A 20,659-nucleotide genomic window follows, 5' to 3' on the forward strand; every position below is an offset into this window, starting at 1 on the left:
CTCTCCTTTTTGTGCCAAACTTTGTACCTTCTTTGTTTCGGGGCGGGCAGAGAGAGGGAGAGAGGGATGGAGGTTTGGTGGCGCGAAATGTAGCGCGGAGGTGTTGCTCGGTCTGTCTCCTCTGGTCGCCCCTCTTCTTCCTCCCTGACTGCCTGCCCAGGGCATCCATTCCGTTAGATGGGCTCCAAGGGACGCGCTTGCTTGCCACCCAGCCCAGGTTGTGCGGGCTCGGCTCTTTCTGAGAAACACAGAAGGAGTAATGGTTCCCAAGCACGCTTGCTTCACCTGTTTTGTATTCTCAGCCTTGCAACTAGTGCAAGCATGGGCCAACTTGGGCCCTCCGGGGGGGGGGGCTTTGGGCTTCGACTCCCCCCATTCCTAACAGCCTCAGGCCCCTGCCTTTTCCCCCTCAGCCGCTTAAGCGAAGGAAGGAGGCTGTTAGGAATGGGGGGAGTCGAATCCCAAAGCCCCCCCCCCCGAGGGCCCAAGTTGGCCCATGCCTGTTTGGTGTGCTTTCTCTGCATCCGATCGAGGCTTCTTTGCATCACTCAATGCGAAAAAAGTACTACTGATGTCGATTTCCACGTGGGATCGGGGAGATCTTAAAGAGACAGCTTCCTCTTTTCCCCAAGGCACCTAGGCACTATCTGGAAGGGGAGGCAAAGTAGCTGCCTTGGGTTACTTGGATCTGTAAAGGCCAATGTTTTCAGTCCAACCCCAAAAAACATGGCTTTCCAATAGGTATAGAGCCCAAAAGGTTTAAATGGTAGACCCTTGGTTTTCACTGAAAGCACTTTATATGACTGACATGGTTGCATTTTAACGTTTTATCAATACAGTATCTATTTTAGCGTTGATTGATTTTACCGTGGTATTGTTTTATGTATTGATGATGTAAATTATGTTTTCCTTTGATATTGATGTATCTGTAGTTATTGCACCTCGTGTATTGTTACATTACGAGTGCTTGTAAGCCACTCGAGTCCCTTTTGGGAGATGGTGATGGGGTAGAAATAAAGTTTATTATTATTATTATTATTGTTGTTGTTGTTGTTACTTGCACTGCTGGAGTTCCACTAATGGAGTGGGACTGCTATAGGTATTAGCTGCCTTTCACAAGAGACATAGATGCAGCCATATTTTCTGTGTTACAGCTCAATGGTGTGTTGTGACAGCTTTGAATTTTTGTGTCATAGAAATTAATTTTGGACAGGTGTGTGTGGAAGCTGAACTAGCTTGGTATAAATATTAGCATTGACCCTTCATACTACAACATGTAAAATCTAGTGATCCTTTGTGGTTTAAATGTGAAGCCATTTCACAGAAGGGTATGCTGATAACGTGTTGAAGTTTCCATTTCTGCTGTATCAGTTAAATATAAACTTGTTTATATTTTGAATCAGTGAACAGAATTCACATCTGTATTGGGGGTTTGGATGTAACACACTCATGATAAATAACTCCTCTGTCTTACAGATTTTATGCAGATTGGGTGTCCATTTAAATTTACCTTAACACTGTATTTGGTTTTATTGAAATACAGTCCAAGTGCAAGAAGATCTTACATTGGTGTATTTCTAATATTTGTTGATTATTTGTTGGGAAGTATGAACATGCTGTATTTTTAACTTGTAACTTGCACAGCTTCCGTGATATAAAATTTGGTCTGTATATATTTAGTTTAACTGATTGAAAGATTTTGGGAAAGTATTTCAGAAATCTCCAACAGATATTTTGCTTCTCTGATTTATATTAAATTACAGTATCTAGACTTGAATCATAACTGAACTTGAATAGTAGGTGTTTTGCATGATGAGATAGGCTGACATTTCAGATAAACTTCAGTGTTTTGTTTTGTACCAATAGATAACTGTTGCTATCCTCTGCTACATTTGTGACTTAGTCCAGCATGAAAATTAATCACACTGGAGTTATCAGTTCAAAAGATTAAATTGCTCAGTATAAAGCACTACAGCCATTGTGATCATATGATCATAGATACTTTCCTTATTGGCTAGGATAATTTTGTGATTCATACATTTCCACAACCACCCCCCAAGATTTTAAGTGGTGCACTTTTTAAAAACAATTCAGTTGTTTGAGTTATTCTTAAGATCACTGGTGAGAAATTGATCTGTTAATCTGGAGGAATCATATGCACATTTCATTGTTATTGAATACTTTGCCTTAAATGTTGATGTTAACATTAAAATGGAAAAGCATTTAAAAAACTGATTTACACCATATGTTTTAAGATTGGCCCGCAAATAACCAGTGTTTATAGATAAATCATTTCCATCTATGTCAGTTAAAGACAGTGAGTTCAAAGGTGCATCTGGGGAAATAAGTAGGAATTCAATCTGCAATCATCTGTTGTTATCCCAAACAAACAAACTGAATTCAGACATTGCCCATAGTGGTAAACACTATAACAATAACTAATGTATTCCCAAGAGAAACAGACTAAATCTTCTTCCTTTTTATAATAAAATAAGTGGCAAAAGTGTTCTGGACCTTCGCAACTTCCATTTGAATATAGTTTTATTATATCAGTTGTATCTGATGTGCAGTATATATACATATTTCTTCTTAAATACATTGTAAAAGTTGTCTTTATTTTCTTGTTTCATGAAGTTTTTTTTATACAAATTTCTAATACCTTTAAAGGTGGATGTTTGTTTTGCCAATACTGTTAAATGTATGGCATCTGAGGAAAATAACAGTTCCTTGAATATGTTTGTTTTAATGGGCACATCATTTTGTTAAGAAATATGGGATCCTGAAAAGTTTTAAAGCTTTATTGATCTCTAAGAACGTTCATTTACTATTGAAAGGTTGGTTGTTGTGCTTAAAATAATGTGGATTCTGCACTATTCATTTAAGGCAAACACATTCTAACATGCTCTACTGTATGAAGAGAGCCTCCAAATATTCTTGAGTGCATGTTATTGACCAAACTATTAATGATGAAAATTTCCTTAGTTAAATGTTTGGAATTTGAATTAGCTTTTTACTTTTTCAACTAATGATACCCTTTTGCTAAACTTTTTATAGTGATGTTGTGTCATCATAATCTTATTCTGTTGGAGAAGATATTTGAAGTTATGCATTCATCTGATTCATTAACTAACAATTTTAATTATGCTTGCATTAGCCCTAGATTGTATTATTTCATGGTGCTTCCTATCTCTTAAATGCTATCATTACTTTCAGTAAGTTTTCAGTACTGTTTTCAACAGGGGCATTTTAATATTTTTGTATTCAGAAACTTTGAAGAGACTTTGAAAAAAATTGCTTTATCTAAAAAGTTTGTGTTTTACATATTTCCACAAAGCATCTGGATTGTACATATACTGCATTGTAGTCCTGAATAATCTAAATAAATGATGAGCCTGTACTTCGGGTAGCAGATATCCTTCCTTTGTTTTGATAGTATATATGTTTAAATCAAGTTGCAGACCATCTTGATACAATTCTCTCTTTCCTCTAAACCTCAGATTAAAAAATAATAATTCAGATATATGACAAATGTGATTTTTTCCTGAGCTAATATGAATTATTTGTTTAAAAACTCACACATGATAAATTATTACTACATTTAATAAAGTAATCATCTTAGAATTCTAGTACAGTTCTTGATTTTGTATGGATTAGTAAATGGTAAGGATTTGTGTATCAAAACAGCAGCATGCTAAGTGATTTCTTATAAATCTTAACATTTTAAAACTAATGCTATATGTAAATCTTCTTGTTTGCTTTTGTAATACTTTAACACCTAGAGCTGTGTCTGTTGACTATTGACTAAATTCATGTGGCTATGACTGAAAGCTTAGAACAGTTAGGTATCTGGAAACTTGGCACTAAGTTAACCATAACATATGTTAGTGTTTAGTTGTATATATAATCCTGGTACCTTGTATTCTATTTGTCTATTCTCAGTGTGTACATTTATAGTTACGTCTTAGTTGGAATATGGTAGAAATAATATTTAGAACCTCATACCAACAACTGTAATTTTCAAATATATTTTTATTAATTTTAAGTTTGATATTCTTTAGACATGCATGACAAATATACTTATCAGCACTTATACTGCTTATATTTTATTTTTTTAGTTCAGACCTATGCTACCAAACATATTGAGAATGATGTGAATGTATGAAGTATATACAAATTTGTAACCAGTGACAAATATTATGCAGTCAATACTAGTTTTATCAGCATTATCTGTGTATTTAGCTTATGAGTTAGGAATCTTATATATCAAGGAATCCATACATCAGCATAATGGCACATTTACCCTTTTACTTGTTGCCAACCCCCCCCCCCCCCCATTCATTTAATATTGGAACTGCTAAAAAGTATAACTAAGTACAGAGAAAAAAAATGTAGCAATATACTTTTTATTACCAGAAATATTCTTCTACATGTGGCAATCAGAAATCCATTCTAAAAGTAAGGCATGCTCCTATTCTTCCTTAGGCAATGGGAATTTGGAGTTCGGCATTTAAATGAAGCTGAGAGGGCACTAGAAAAATTAGGGAAATTTTTAAAATGTGCTTTTAAGGAAAAATGAAGAAATGCAGTGTGGGGGAAAGTGTCATGCAATAAGCTGTTATAATCTTATTTGCACTTGTTGCCAAATGTGTCGCCTTGTGGAGAATATCCCTAGAAATCAGATTAGAAAGTGTTTAATGGGAATTAGTTGTCAGCTTTTTGGACTAAAACTATTTTTAAAGACTAAGATGTGATTCATATGTTGATAAGGAACACTTCTAATGAAATTTGGTGTTAAATTATCACCTTATATTTACTGTAAGTATACTGAATTTCTAGAAATAAGAATATCTTAATCATTGATCTTTTATTTTAATTACTAATGATATTATTGATACAGTTGGTTACTGTGTTATTTCCCCTTTGAAAATGGTTGATAAAATCGCATTTAAATGTATTTCGAAGTGCATTTTCCTTTATTTTAAAATTTTGATACAAATTGTTCTTATTCAATTATATTATTAAAAAGATACTGCTATGCTGTTATGAAAGTACATACTACATTTTTGAGAAAAGTAAAAAAAGAGTTTGTGATAGTCTAATTTATGAGATAGTAGCTTGAAGAATACATATTTGAATGCGAAGGGATCTTGTAGCACCTTTATGATTAACAGAGAGAAGAAAGTTAGTGGCATACGCTTTTGTAGATTAAGTTTCAGCCTCAAAAGTTCACCAACTTCATTCTCTCAATAGATTTAATCCACAAAAGTTTATTCTATCAACTTCATTCTCTGATTTGGTCTTTAAGGTGCTACAAGATCCCTTTGCATTCTGATATTCCAAACTAACATGGCTGTATCTTTGAATTCTGTATATTTGAAGATAATGTTCTAAACAAATTAAAATATCCAAGTCATGAGGGACATGCTATTTAAATAGGATAGCTAACACTAGATTGAAATAATCAGGTAGCTAGCTGGTGGACAGCCATGTCAGAGAGGAATTAATTGTAATTAATTTAATTGTTTAGCTAGTATTTTTAATCACCTATTTGAGACTGTATATTGATTTATGTGATAGTTTATACAGTGTGGTCACCTAATATTCTAAATACCACTATGTGTTACTTCTCTGTTTGAAAGACAGTGGTAGTTCTTTAAAGGCACTATAATGTTAAATGTAAAAACTTTAGAACATTATTTAAACAAATGTTAGTCAGATATATTGTGAGGACTGATATTGTGGGAAGAGACCATAGGTAGTTTGTGAAATAACTATAAACTAACAGTTTAGAAGAACTGAAACACTTCTTGCTGACTGAAAAAACTAATTTAGTTGAAAACTCTGGTTTAGTTGGATATGGTGTATCTTCTTCGGTGTCTAAAAATAATGCACACACTAAAGAACATAACCATTCCCTTAAGTAGACAGTTCATGAAAGGTATGAGCTTTCTGAGTGTGCCTGTGTTTGCTATTATACCAAAATATTTCAGTAGTTAGGCATGTATGTCTCAAAACATGCTATTAATACTGTCAAAAATAAGAACTTTGACTTTATATACTGCCCTGTCCCTGTTTGGGATAGAGAACAAGTTGATTCTCACAAAAACCCAGGGAAGGCAAAGAGTGGTTTTTCCACTGCTACTTTTGAGTTTGTTGCTGAGCTGATTGTTACTAAGGTCCAAGTCCATGTGATGACAGTCCATTATTTAGTGATTACACCAAACACAATGAATATAAAAGGAAGAAATAATTGAAAGAAGAAAATAATTGGCATTTTATTTTAAAAAGCTGTATCCATTTTGCTTACTGGTTGTTTTAATATTGGGATCAAAGTTATATCTATATATGTATATAATGACTAGTATTGTACATTTTTGCACATTTGTTACCATCTAATTCATAACAAAATATAGATAAGTAGTCAAACATTCCACTTGAACCAAGGACTTTTTTAATATACAGTAGTTCTGGGCTGATTCCTTAAGTCTTAAAACCATATTGCTAGTCTTATTATTTCCTGATTACTCTAAACTAAAATATGCTATGAACTCTTTTTCTCCCTGGGTTGTTTTAATACTTTTTATTCCCATATGCACTCACTGTATACTGTTTCAGTTATAGGGGTTGTATACCGGTGTAGCCAAGGGATATCTCTATTCCAGTTTTATTTATTCTGCAGAGTATCTTGTCCCAAGTATCCGCAATTAATAATCAGAATGTTTAATATCTTTAGAATATTAATTGCAGATACTTGGGACATGATACTCTGCAATTGGTCATTTTCAATAAATTCTGTGCTGTCTTCTTAATCCCCTTCTTTTAAAAAGGACACATTTAGAAAAGTTGAATGTCTGCTTGTCCTTACTAAAGTTATCTGACTTTGATCAATTTCTCCTTCTAGAGTTTTGCCTTTTTTAAAGAAATAATTTAGTTCAATATGCCTACACAGAAACAGTTGAAGTAAACATTGATTGTACTCTATTTACATGAAACACATTTATGGAAAGCATCTTATCCTTTTGTCTGTTTAAAGTTATGCTGGAAAAAATACCTTTGTGATTTTTTTGGTAGAGAAGAGAGCATTACTTCTTTCACACACATTTTGGGGACAGTCAGTTTGGCAGCTTGTAATATTTCTTAAAAATTCAGACCATCAATAGGACAATTTCTTAATTTTTCTGGTGCTCCAGAAAATTCATTACAGTGATTCAAAATGTGACGTGTTAACTAATGGAAGCCATGAGCTATAAGTTGGGGCAAGCTGGGACCAGTTCTGACCCTTTGGTATTTCATATAAAATTATTACGTTTATGTTCTTATGCTTGGATATACAGGCTAGTTTAATATTTCAACATGTTTCTGTGCTCAGGATATGTAAATATTGGTGAAGCCAATTAGGTTGGAATTTCACTAATGGCTGTGGCATTTAGGAATTCAGTATGCAGTTTTGAATTCCATGATAGATAGGAAGGATATAAAATTATAAAAATAATACCCATGGGATTCTTCCTACTGTAAAACCACAAATTTAAGCTCCAGTTGCCTGATGAAAAATTTCTTACAGTGACCATAAATGTTACTTTAGGAAAACAATTATCAAGTGATAATTTTATGAAAGGATGTATGTTGTAGTAAGTGAATGAAGTGAATTTCCATTAGGAAATATACATTTAAAGGGTTGAATAAACTCAGGCAGGTGTTTTCATCTTAGTCCATATCTGAGTTTCTGTGAGGATAAATGAATTTAGTGCACTATGTGCTGATCTGAATCACTTTGAAATCCTACTTACCAAGAAACTCATTATTACATAATATTTTTTCTTGGTTTAGTCAGTTTAAACTACATTGTTGTAAGAAATTGCTTTTAATGCAATTTTATAAAATATATGCCTTACCAGGTCATTAAAGAAATGTTCTGATAATCATATCAATCTCAAAAGTTTACAGTAGTGCTGCTCAAAATGGTGGTCTACAGACTTTGGCTGGCCTATGAGCTATTAGTTCCTATCCAATGTGAATTTTCCACAAACCGACTCATGATAATCATTTAGCACAGTTATGGTCTGGATCTCTGGAACAAAGATGGATTGGGTGGAGAATTGACAGTTCACAGTTTGAGAAGCACTTGTTTATATCCTGTTTTCCCCAAAACAAGACGTACCCTGAAAATAAGACATCATGATTTTTCAGTATTTCTGAGGATGCTCAAAATGTGATCCCTATTTCAAAAATAAGCTCTAGATATAGTTGATTTTAAAAATCAATTTGGAAAAATAAGACTGCCCCTGTAAACAAGCCCTAACACATCTTTTGGAGCAAAAATTAATATAAGACCCTGTCTTATTTTGGGGGAAACAGGGTAGGATGTATTGTATATGGAATAGTGGTATACATATGTTCTCATTTCATATCATTCGGTTGTTTAAAAAGAGTGAGCAGTCAAATACACTTGCAAACCTTTCTGTATATTCATGTCTTATCATAGCAAGTTTTCAGTAATTTACCTGGGAAGTAAACCAGAGGGCTTGGATTATAGTTTTCCTTCTGAAAAATAGCTAAAATGTTAACAGAATAATGCTTTCGTCTTGCCCTCTGCAGCACTCTTTGCCCTGTGAAAATATACTTGTGGGAAAGAGTTTGGGAATGGCCTGGGATATAGTGCATAGAACAACTGGTAATGTTTTCCTCTTATGTGAACATAAGGTCCACTTTAAGATCTAGTAAATAGCACGATATCTAGTTGCTCTACATTTCAGTCTTTTCTGTAAAGAGAAAATATGCATTACAAAATATACCTCCTTTAAATCCCTTATCACAAATGAAATTGTTCATCTTAAATTAGTCAAAAAATGTGTTGGTGGTAGTACCTAAAAAGCAGACACATTTAAATTTAACTTAGTATAGCTCACCCTCAAATCCATATTAATGCTGCCTGGAAACAAAGAGGTGATCTTTTAGTTAAAAGTTTATGTTAATGAGCTATATGGTTATTCATATTCCAGAAACATTTCAGTACTTGAAGAAATGCTGTATAATCACTATGTGTCCATTATCAGCAATATTTGAACTGAAACATTCACAGGAAAGCTAGATTGGTGATATCTCTGGTACCTGTATATGAACTCATATAATTTTTAAATTAAGTTAAATAACATTAATCTGTTACAGATTATTCATTTGCATTTCTGGCACATTCTGTAGCCCATACTGTTTTGAACTAAGACCATCTGAGACTGTGTTTTAAATGGCCATTTATATTCTGCAAAGCAGTCTCTACTAATTTTATCATCTAATCATTACCTTGCTTCATATATATTGAAATTACCTCCCAGTCTGGCCAGTGCAATATAGTGATCAATGGGATACATAGCCTTATCAGTAACCAAGCAAGCACAAATAGGAGCATTTGAACATTTCATTATCTTAAATTACAATGTAGCATGCTGCTAGTATCTGATGAAAACAGCTGCCAAAATAAGAATTAAATTAACACAATCCACAGATTAGTGTGTTCCAATTGGTAAGCAGACGGTTGGGTTGATGAAATAACTCCCAAGCAATTTTGTAACTTTGTTTTTCAACAGAGCTCCAAGAAGTTGTTAAATACCATTGGCTAGTATTAATAAAGGATAAATTAGTAGATTTTGAAATTATTATATCCTTTGAAAATCTGCAAATCTAGTGCATGACATACAGAATTCTACAAAACAATACATTTTAGTGGTTGCAACTATCTACTCTGTAATGTAGATTATTTGAAATAATCAAGGTAGTAAATTGTAATACGATAGTAGAAATTGGTAGGAGAATTCTGTGATATACAAAGCATTTTAACAGGAATCAGATGCTCTGCCATTCTTTCTGTGCTCTGATATGACTATACCATTTCCATAAAGCATTGCAATGCAATTCGTAAGATGTAAATTAGTTGCTAATTATTTTATTGTGCTAGCTTCTATTCAAAATTGTGATAGTAAAAATGTAAAGAGACAATTAACATTACAATAAAAATCCAAAAACAATTTCAGGAAATAAATCAGAAGGCACATTCTCTCATACACATTCATTCTTTCTCTCCCTCTTTCTCACACACACACAGAGTTTTCAGCGGCATATCTGATAACATATCAATTTACTGAAAAATTGTGTTTTCAAACTTCAGAATCCAATTAGGAGGATGGTGAGCCTATTTTTCCACTGTAGGTCAACTTCAGAATGTATTATGGAACAGTAGGGAGCCCTCCAAAGTTGGTTGTCAGGTAGCACAAAGGGGTGAAGAGTAGAAGAGGAGAAGATAACTGTGTCACAGTAGTATCAGTTAATGTGATACTGGAAGCAAGCTACATCCATTTTTGAATGCTAAGATAGCAGAAGCCAACTATACGTGTCCTGAAAGGGATTTCCACAGAGGAGGGATTGCTTTTTGAAAGCCCTGTGTAAACCAATATAAGAAATCTTCTATATGGGCTCATGTGACTTAGGTATCAATGCCACCCTCATGGCACAGGCATGTTCATAAGTGGCCTTTCAAATAAAGTGGCCCTTAAACTCTTTGGGATTTTAAAGGTTGAGACCAGCACTTTGACTCAGAAATTCACAGTTGACATGTGGAACAGGAGTGGAAAAAAGTGATATATTCACTTTATGTCCTACCCCCCAGCTTGGGAAGCTCAAGCTGTGCACGGAAGTGATGTCTCCCAATGCTATGCGTTTGTTCACTCTCTGCATTTCTGTGACTAAAAAGAGATATGAATCCTTTAGTGTCCTAGTCTAACACTTAATACACTACACCCTGGTGACTTGTTGCTTTGCAGTAGTCTGGTTTTAATTACTGCAAGGTCCTACATCATGCATGTTAGCTTAAACATTTGAGAAAAAAGTTTTTATTCTCATATCTTTTTATCTTTCTACATCAGTTTAAATAATTTCCAGGGTTATTAGTATCATTTAGTATTATATCTGTTTGTGACTGAACTGAACTACTTGTTCATGTAAATCTCTCTTCTTACCTATTCCTTTTATATAATCCAATCTTCTACATGATTCATTGGAAGAAGGTTCGATCAAATTAAATAAGATTTAATGTGTTGTCGAAGGCTTAAGATTTGCTCCCATGTTCCCAAGCTAAACACTGCTTTAATTTGATAGTTGACAACCACACCTTAATTTCTGGCTGAGTACTAAAGTTGTGTGACTGGTTCTTATTTTCATGAAAAATACAGCAAAAATGAATAATGGGGAACTGAAGTTTTAGTTTGGATCTGAGAATTCTTTTGTATGAGTAAAAGGAACTTCTCAGCTAATGTTAATGATTCTTCTTCCTACTTCAGTATCATTTTAAATGCTGTTATGAATGAGCAGGGTTTTTTTGGGTTTTGCAGGAGAGCAGTGAGATAGGAAGCTCCATTATCCAGATTCTGTCATTTTTATTGGGCTTCCTTCTTAAACCTAAGTTATGTTTTTCCTCTATACAACACAATATGACCTGATGAGTGAAAAAAGAGCAGGGAGTAATGGAGGGATTGCAATAGTTTGGAGAGAACAGAACTCAGGAATAAAAGTCAGAATTCAAGCCATTTAAAGTTTGTTGTATGGTTTTTGCAATAGGTTTTTTCCATGCTAAGGACTTGTACTCCAATAGCTTATATTTCTAAACTTTAAGAAAAATAAACTTGAACTTGTTGTGCATTTTTATCAAATAATTCTTTAATCTTTAATGTCATTTTTCACAGAGCATTCTTAGTGACTCTTCTAAAATAAATCACACCTTTTACACTATCTGAGGTTCTTCTTTGAATCATTAACACTCATGTAAATTTCAATACGAAATACCATCTATTATGAAATATCTATGCTTGCTATGTCCCAGTTATCATTGTGTTGAAGCCTTGGGCACTGTACTTTATTTCAATCTTTTATATATGAAGGGACCACCTTCAAAAATACAGTTTGCTTATATTCTAAAAGCAATGATGGAAGTTGTGTTGTCGAAGGCTTTCATGGCCGGAATCACAGGGTGGTTGTATGTTTTCCAGGCTGTATGGCCATGTTCCAGAAGTATTCTCTCCTGACATTTCGCCCACATCTATGGCAGGCATCCTCAGAGGTTGTGAGGATGCCTGCCATAGATGTGGGCGAAATGTCAGGAGAGAATACTTCTGGAACATGGCCATACAGCCCAGAAAACATACAACCACCAAATGATGGAAGTCTCTTCTTCTATCAAAAGGATTAGGCTAACTGGCACTTAAGTCAAACCACAAACATTCAGGTGTGCACTGCTAAAGTACTCCTGGAAATCTCTGCTTGACCTTGAAAGATTTTGCTATTCCCCAAAGAGTGTGTTCTACTGTCAAACAGCTCAGACTGTTATGTTTTTCTTTTATTTGGATCCATTGATTCATTTCCTTGTCCCTTCAGTTGGTTAAAGATGGATATCATACTTCATGGGCCTTTTGCCATCCTATAGATGTGTTCCAACCACATAACCTGCACAACTTTCTAAAGTATAAAAGCATTTCCATTCTGCCAGTCCTTCATGGTGGAGAAATCTGTGTTACACACTTTTGTATGTATTATGTGTTTTCAGGTAGTAGCAAGATAACCACATACATTCTTTTTTACATTAAAAAATTACAGAGATAAATGCATTTATGAATGAAAGCAAATACAGTTATTGTGGAAGTATCAGTTACGATAAATGTTGTAGACCCACAAGCACTGTTTCTTGTCTAACAATCTACATCACAAAGTCTTGTCTAATCGGTATAATTTGGTGGTGGGTACAAAATTATATTTGTGCCAAATGTATTCAGTAAACCTTCCAAGAATAACATGCTAGAGGAGAAAGCAGGTATTGACAGGATTCACCTTTGCTAATATTCAGATCATCATATCTTTAAGGAGCAGATATTTTCTGAGAAAACCTCTTCTTACATTTAAATGTGAAAATGTAATGCAGTTATGTGTAAGAAAAAAATCAAAGCGCTTGCCATAATGAAGAAAGGAAGAGTCATAAACCAGTTTTGTGGGGTGGTTTTTGTTTTTTGGTTTGGGGTTTGTTTTTTTGTATTCTGTTTTTGGAATCTTTTGCTCAAAAAAAGTTCAAAAAAATGAAATAATAGCTACTCTGCAGAGAATATCAGTAATAAAAATAATGAAATCCTAGACAAGTTTGGAAGTGGTCAACTATTTGCTTTCTTGACTGACAATTCAAATAATATGAAAGCAGCATGGGGCATCATAATGGATAACTATCCAGATCTTACTGCAATAGGATGTGTTTCACATGGCGTAAATCTGTTTCCTAATGATTTTTATGAAGTTGGGCATGATGAAAAAGATCTACAGAAGGGCAAATAAAATTAAAACTGACATTTCATTCATACTGGAGTTGAAATACATAAGAAGAAGAAAAATGAGAATAATAAAATTTTAACACTCACTTTGTGGTAAAATTAAATGTAATGATGTAATCGCATTTGAAAATTTACGAAAAAGTTATTCAAGAAACAAAATTTGAAAATTTTCCATAATTATAAGGAATATCTTTTGAAGATACACTTTGTGGATTCAGCCACAAAATTCCTTGAACCATTTCACAGAACATTTCTCCAGCAGTATCTAAATCTGAATGCAATGGTGATCAGACATGCTTCACCTTATTGTCCATATGGAATAAGTAGAACATTTCACACACACACACACACACACACACATTTTTGAGTAAAACTGGTTTACTCATGAATTTTAAATGGTTAAACAAATCCCCATGAGTGTCCACTGAAGTTTATCTATCTTGAGTGTCCACTGAAGTTTATCGATGGAGCCTGATTTCTAAATTATTTTGCATTATGGACCTATTCTTCATGATTCACTAAAAAAAGTTTCAACCCCCACTCCCACCAAAAAAAATTCTAGCTATGGCTGTGTTGCCAGCAATTCAGGCAGCTGCGCTCATTTTAGGTCCAAGGCTCATTAGTATGCATTATTGATAGAAGCATTGCTTCTAGATTTGACTGGACAGGCAAACAAATGATGCATTTGGGACAGTATTGGAAAGGTATATTCCAATGTTGCAGAATATAGAACTTCTTCAAGAATCTAATTCAGAACTACAATCTGGAACTTGGTTAATCATATTCTTTCTGCAACATGATGGCAATTGCCTCTGCAACTCTAGTTGCTCTGTAAGCAAGTATGAAAGAAATTGGACAACCTTTTCTGAAATGCAATCCAGTAATATGATGTGAAAGAGTGCAGAGGTTTGTTTCAGGCCCTTTCCACACAGCTGAATAAAACCCCACATTATCTGCTTTGAACTGGAATATATAGCAGTGTGGACTCAGATAACCCAGTTCAAAGCAGATATTGCGGGATTTTCTGCCTTGATATTCTGGGTTATATGAATGTGTGGAAGGACCCTCAGTTCATGCAGCCTTTGTTTTTTGAAGATAAAAATGAAGGCCCCTCTGGCTAGTATTTTAAAAGATATAACTATTGTTAGATTGCCACAATTTTTCTTTGTGATTAATATGACATACACTCTTTATAATGATAATACAATATTGAGGTGATCAGTACTTTTGGCATTGTTAAAAATTATGTCCAAATAATGAAAGGTTCCTACTTATTATAGTTTCTGTTGTCACGTTTTCCTGTTTCTTTGATGACAAAAAATAAGATACATGTGGAATACAAGGTGTAACAATTTTCAGCTTTCTGTTGAATATGTTATATTCACATTTTTTTCCTTATAAAAACATGATTTTGCATTTTTTTACATTTCAAAAAATATATGAAATAGCACAATATATTAAAATAGGAATTAAATATTTCATATTGCCAAAACAGTAAAATGAAATTAAATTTTAATCTATAGGTGCCACACCACTTGTTTTCCACACCAGTATCTTAAATTTCAGAATTGACGCTTATATTTATTTTTCATAATTCCACAGTATGATATCATGGCACCATTTCCAGAAGCTCCTTGTGAAGAATTTGATATTACATCCAAGTGCTGAAGATCAAGTATGATATTGTCTTTACCAGAAGCTTCCTTTATTAAAAGTATTAGTTTCACTTGATTTGCAGCTTATGGGCTGACTTAGTTTGTAATCTGTAGCAAGAGAAGATGGAAGTTTTTAGTCAAATATCAATGTGCTGAGTCAAAAATGTAGGGAGCGCAATTTGAGATAGCTTACTGCCTAAACCACACAGACATTAAGTCAGGCACCATAACATACATTTTCCTTTTCCATTTCAGCTACAATGGGTCTAATATGGGAGAAGAAGTGGATATAAAATAATGAATGAATGAAAAAATAATAATGTGAGTGAATTTGTGGACACTTAAATTAACTTCTCTCTAAAACTGGTGGGAGTGAGGTGGGTGGAATGGAGGGAGAATCCTAGAATAACTGACATAAATAGATATGAAAGTAAACTGTGTGACTTTCCTGATGTTGTTGGACTGAAGCTTCTAGGAGGCCTAGCTAGCATAGTCAATGTTGAAAAACATTAGGACTCCAACATTTAGTAAATGTCATGTCCTTTTAAAATGTATCTGAACCTGAATTTACAGTCATGCATAATATCTTGTATCTGTTTAATGAATTGTAGTCTATTTAATAGTTCTGATTAGAGATGGGAAGGCCTGGAAAAAATGAGGGGAGGAGGGAACAGTTTTTTCCCATTTTTTTCCAAAGCCATTTTTTCCCAAAATAATTGGGTAGGGTGGAATTGTGTAGAAACAGAAGGTCTCAGAAATCTTTCATTAATGTCTTCATGTTATATTGTTTGAATACCATGTCATAGATAAATTTTATATCATTGGAAAATATTTTTCTGGAAAAAAAATGGCCTTGGAAAAAAACACAGGGAAAAAACTGTTTTTTCCCTCCAATTTTCCAGGTTTTTTCCAGGTCTTCTCATTTCTAGTTTTGATAACATGGTCATTGATTTTATTAACCTTGAAAACATGGAATTCATATGTGCTTCTTTTATACAATAGGTCATGAAGTTAAATTTTGAAAATAGAATGGAATGAATCTCCTGTAACTCCCAACATACTGCTAGATGAGAGGAATCTACTCACTGAGGACAATTTACCCAGTAAAGGTCATCAAACAGGAATTCCATAATAAACTGTTGTATTTGTTGTGGGGAGGGATACAGCACAGCTGTGGTTCACATTATGTTATTGGTTGTCATTTTTTACTTCATACTAAAACTCTGTAAAAAATCTGTTGACCTCACCAAAAAAATAATAATCTGGAATTATAAAGATACAATAAAATCTGTTAATCTAAAACCTTCAAGTGTAATGCTAATTCAGTCATTCCACTTTCTGCTTAAACTGTAGTTTATTATTCTGGATTTTTTACCTTGCCTACTATTCCTTATACACTCTTTCTCTGTGTGCCATAGATCATAAAAACAATGACTAAACAATTAGACTTGGCACTAGAGTACATATTATACTAAGCATGTTTCCCCCAGAAAGTCATGTACTTCAAAGAATGACTGGGGGAGCCAGTAAAAATAACATTAGGTAAGTAAAGTGTTCCCTCACTTATCACAAAAGTTACGTTCCAGGACCACCCGCAAAAAGTGAACATCCACAAAGTAGGGACGCTATATTTATTTTAATATTTATACTTTATATACAAATATTTGCTGCCTGGCTAACTTCCAACATGCTTCTTTGCAGCTCCTCCTTGCCATCTGCTTCGAGGGAGGAGGAGGAGGGGCTTGGACGGTCTCAGCAGAGCCTCTGCCTCTGCCATTTCTGTGTGAAGGAGAGGGAGAACGGTTGCGGGGGGGAGGGGAGAGTAAAAACCACGAAACAGCGAGTCCATGAAAAGCAAACCGTGAAGTAGCGAGGGAACACTGTATTCTGAATCTAGCATTTTTCCATTAAGGGATTACTCTTGAAAGTAGATTATGATTTTTTAATATAAACTGTTTTGATCTCCTGAGCTGAATACCAGTTTCAGAGACTGGTGAGGGTGACTGACAACTAAAGATTTCTGCCTTGTATAGAATAGAAATGGACATATAGATATATTAAATCAGGGAACAATTTTAACAAGCTGTAAACTATAGTAAATAACATCAATGCCAGGGGGGTTGGATGGGTCTTTGCCACGTTCCATGGTGTTTACCTTCATTTTCATGTACTGCCAAAAATTCCCTGTATCAACTTATACATAACATTACTTATCTGCTCTCCCTTCTCTTTCTTTCTACTGTAAACCATCCAGAATCTACTGTAAACCGTCCAGAATCATTTTCTGATCGAATCATTAGATATGACAGTGGGTACTCTGTTGGACTGAAAAATGATTAGCCATTTTAATAAAAACTTCAAATAGGTAAAATGCTCAAAAATATGAGTACAATAGATTCTCAGATAACCAGCATCCATAAGGATGTAATTTTTGGTTACTTGAGAGTTACTATTAAAAATATGCCTAATTTATACTGTAACCCATTCTACACTGTGCCATAAACTCCTTATTGACTTGATGTTAATATTGAAACACAGCAATTAAATTTACATGTCTACTAAAATTGATTTTATTTAAAGTATTATTTCTTTAAATTTTTTGCCAGTTAGGAGTTTTGGCTGCTTAAGTTTCAGTTAACTGAGAGTCTGCTGCAGGGGTCCCCAAACTAAGGCCCGGGGGCCGGATGCCGCCCTCCAAGGTCATTTACTTGACCTCTGCCCTCAGTTTTAGACTTAAGCTCACCTAAGCCTAATGACTTGAAGGCACTCAACAACAACCATTTAATTAACTTGACTATCTCATTGGCCAGAAGCAGGCCCACACTTCCCATTGAAATCCTGATAGGTTTATATTAGTTAAAATTGTATTTTTAAATATTGTATTGTTCTTTCATTGCTTTTTTTTTTGCACTACAAATAAGACATGTGCAATCTGCATAGGAATTTGTTCGTATTTTTTTTTCAAATTATAATTCGGCCCCGCAACAGTCTGAAGGATTCTGGACCAGTCCTCTGCTTAAAAAGTTTGAGGACCCCTGGTCTACTGTATTGTGAATGTCTTCAGTCACACTTGAATTCCTAGGGCAAAATGATCAATTCCATGCAATTACACATAAGGAAATGATATGGAGCTATATTTCATACAAAATCAGCAGGGCTGAAGTGGCTGGTTTGTCGAAAAGGTAAAGGGAAGTCTCCTCTCTGTCCTGTTGTTTGTAGGTGTCTCTGGAATTCATCCTCATCCTCCAGTACCACAATCTATTCAATTCATCAATTTTTGCTAAGCTGTATTTTCCAAGAGTTAAAGACTCCCTTAGAATCATAAAGCTGGAAGAGACCTCATGGGCCATCCAGTCCAATCCCCTGCAAAGAAGCAGGAAACTTGTATTCAAAGCACCCCCGGCAGATGGGCATCCAACCTCTGTTTAAAAGCCTCCACCAAGGAGCCTCCACCACACTCCAGGGCAGTGAGTTCCACTGCTGAACAGCTCTCACAGGAAGTTCTTCCTAATGTTCAGGTGGAATCTCTTTTCCTGTAGTTTGCAGCCATTGTACCACATTGTCTCCAGAGCAGCAAAAAACAAGCTTGCTCCATCTTTCCTATGACTTTTCCTCACATATTGATGCATGGCTATCATGTCTCCTCTCAGTCTTCTCTTCTGCAGGCCAAACATGGCCAGCTCTTTAAAGCTGCTCCTCATAGGGCTTGTTCTCCAGACCCTTGATCATTTTAGTTGCCCTCCTCTGGACACATTCCAACTTGTCATCTTCTCCCTTAAATTGTGATGCCCAGAATTGGACACAGTATTCCAGATGTGGTCTGACCAAGGTGGAATAGAGGGGTAGCATGACTTCCCTGGGCCTAAACACTACTATTTATGCAGGCTAAAATCCCATTGGCTTTTTTTAGCCATCGCATGACATTGTTGGCTCATGTTTAACTTGTTGTCTACAAGGACTCCAATATCTTTTTCACACATACTGTTATTGAGCCAGGCAGCCCCCCTTATGTATTTTTCTGTGTGCATTTCATTTTTGTATGTCTTTCGGGCTGTGTGGCCATGTTCCAGAAATATTCTCTCCTGACGTTTCGCCCACATCTATGGCAGGCATCCTCATCCTCACAACCTCTGAGGATGCCTGCCATAGATGTGGGCGAAACGTCAGGAGAGAATATTTCTGGAACATGGCCACACAGCCCGAAAGACATACAACAACCCTGTGATCCCGGCCATGAAAGCCTTCGACAACACATTTCATTTTTTCTGCCTAGGGGGAGTATGACCTTGAGGGGTAATTGGTAGGCAACGTGTTTCCAGCTATTCTGTTGTACATGCTCAAATCTGGATTCAGGTAGAAGAGAAGTAAGACTATCTCACTACCATGGTTAAAAGATAAGTTGCTACCTCCACTGTCACCTAGTTGTAGCTGTTTCATGAGAAGAGGAACACGGCTATTCCAGTGCAACTACTGAGATGTATTGGTAATGATAAAAACATTTAAAAGGAGTTATGCTGTTGTCTCACTTATTCTTTTTCTTTTGCATGTCATGTAAATGGGTAGGCAGGGACTTTTGTAAGTTATAGTGGGAGCACTTTTGATGGAAGTGTGAGGCTATAATTAACCTTTTTCTTGATATTACTGAATGAATTAAATACCTTTTTTCAACTACATGCAAATATTTGCTTATATCTGAAAAAGTGCAAAACCTAGAAAAAGCTAGCTTTTTCATTGCTATGTACAATATATCGGGTGGTAGTAATGTTAATTACATCCATTTCATTTCCAGCTTCTAACACAATGAAATGGAAAAATCAAAGGCAAAATCTGTCAAGGCACTGTATATCCATATTTGATTTTGACTTAACATATCTGAATATGCAGTTGTACTTTTCTTTAAAATGGAGTAACCTAACTCACCATTACAATAAGAATGAAGATCAGATAGTGTACAAGCAGAAGTGATCTGGACATTGATTGTGATTATACTAACCATACGTATAACGATGTGCTTCATATTCTTGTTGTCCTCGTGGACAACAAGTTAAATATGAGCCTACAATGTGATGCGGCTGCTTAAAAGCCAACGGGATTCTGGCCTGCATAAATAGGGATATAGCATCTAGATCCAGGGAAGTCATGCTCCCCCTCTAGTCTGCCTTGGTCAGACCACACCTGAAATACTGTGTCCAATTCTGGGCACCGCAATTGAAGGGAGATGTTGACAAGCTGGAAAGCATCCAGAGGAGGGCAACTAAAATGATCAAGGGTCTGGAGAACAAGCCCTATGAGGAGCGGCTTAAAGAACTAGGCATTTCCTGCTTCTTGGCAGGGGGTTGGACTGGATGGCCCATGAGGTCTCTTCCAACTCTACTATTCTATGATTCTATGATATTCAGTTAAATTGGACTACAGAAGATGTCCCAAGTGAGACTTTCAAAGTGGACTGTATCTTTACACCCCTGACAATTTGATAGCAATTTATATTTGTAGAGAAACAAAATGCAAACAATCTGTTTTCCTCAAAATATTACGTTTCTCCCCATGAGAAAAACTATAGATAGCAAATGTATATTTTTGTGATTTTCAGCTTCTAACTTTAGCAGGTTGCACCAGTCCCAGAACTTCTGGGAAGCAATTTTGACA

General features: G+C 35.2%; 1 protein-coding gene across 9 annotated transcripts in view; it reads left to right on the forward strand.

Moving 5' to 3' along the window:
- plag1 (PLAG1 zinc finger) overlaps positions 1–20,659 on the forward strand; it is a 36,846-nt gene that overhangs the window by 1,488 nt on the left and 14,699 nt on the right. The window contains exons 2-4 of one of the 9 annotated variants that reach the window (XM_008116167.2): positions 14,961–15,033; positions 15,269–15,334; positions 16,016–16,122. The exons of 5 other annotated variants lie outside the window; for them this stretch is intronic. In XM_008116167.2, the coding sequence (XP_008114374.1) occupies positions 16,081–16,122 (42 nt within the window). In that variant the 5' untranslated portion in view covers positions 14,961–15,033; positions 15,269–15,334; positions 16,016–16,080. Of the gene's footprint in view, positions 1–14,960; positions 15,034–15,268; positions 15,335–15,370; positions 16,123–20,659 lie in introns of those variants that run through there. 3 more of the 9 variants (XM_008116166.2, XM_008116168.2, XM_062980349.1) reach the window with 3 other exon arrangements.

Source organism: Anolis carolinensis, chromosome 4 (genome assembly GCF_035594765.1).
Source record: "Anolis carolinensis isolate JA03-04 chromosome 4, rAnoCar3.1.pri, whole genome shotgun sequence".
Lineage (NCBI taxonomy): Eukaryota > Metazoa > Chordata > Lepidosauria > Squamata > Dactyloidae > Anolis > Anolis carolinensis.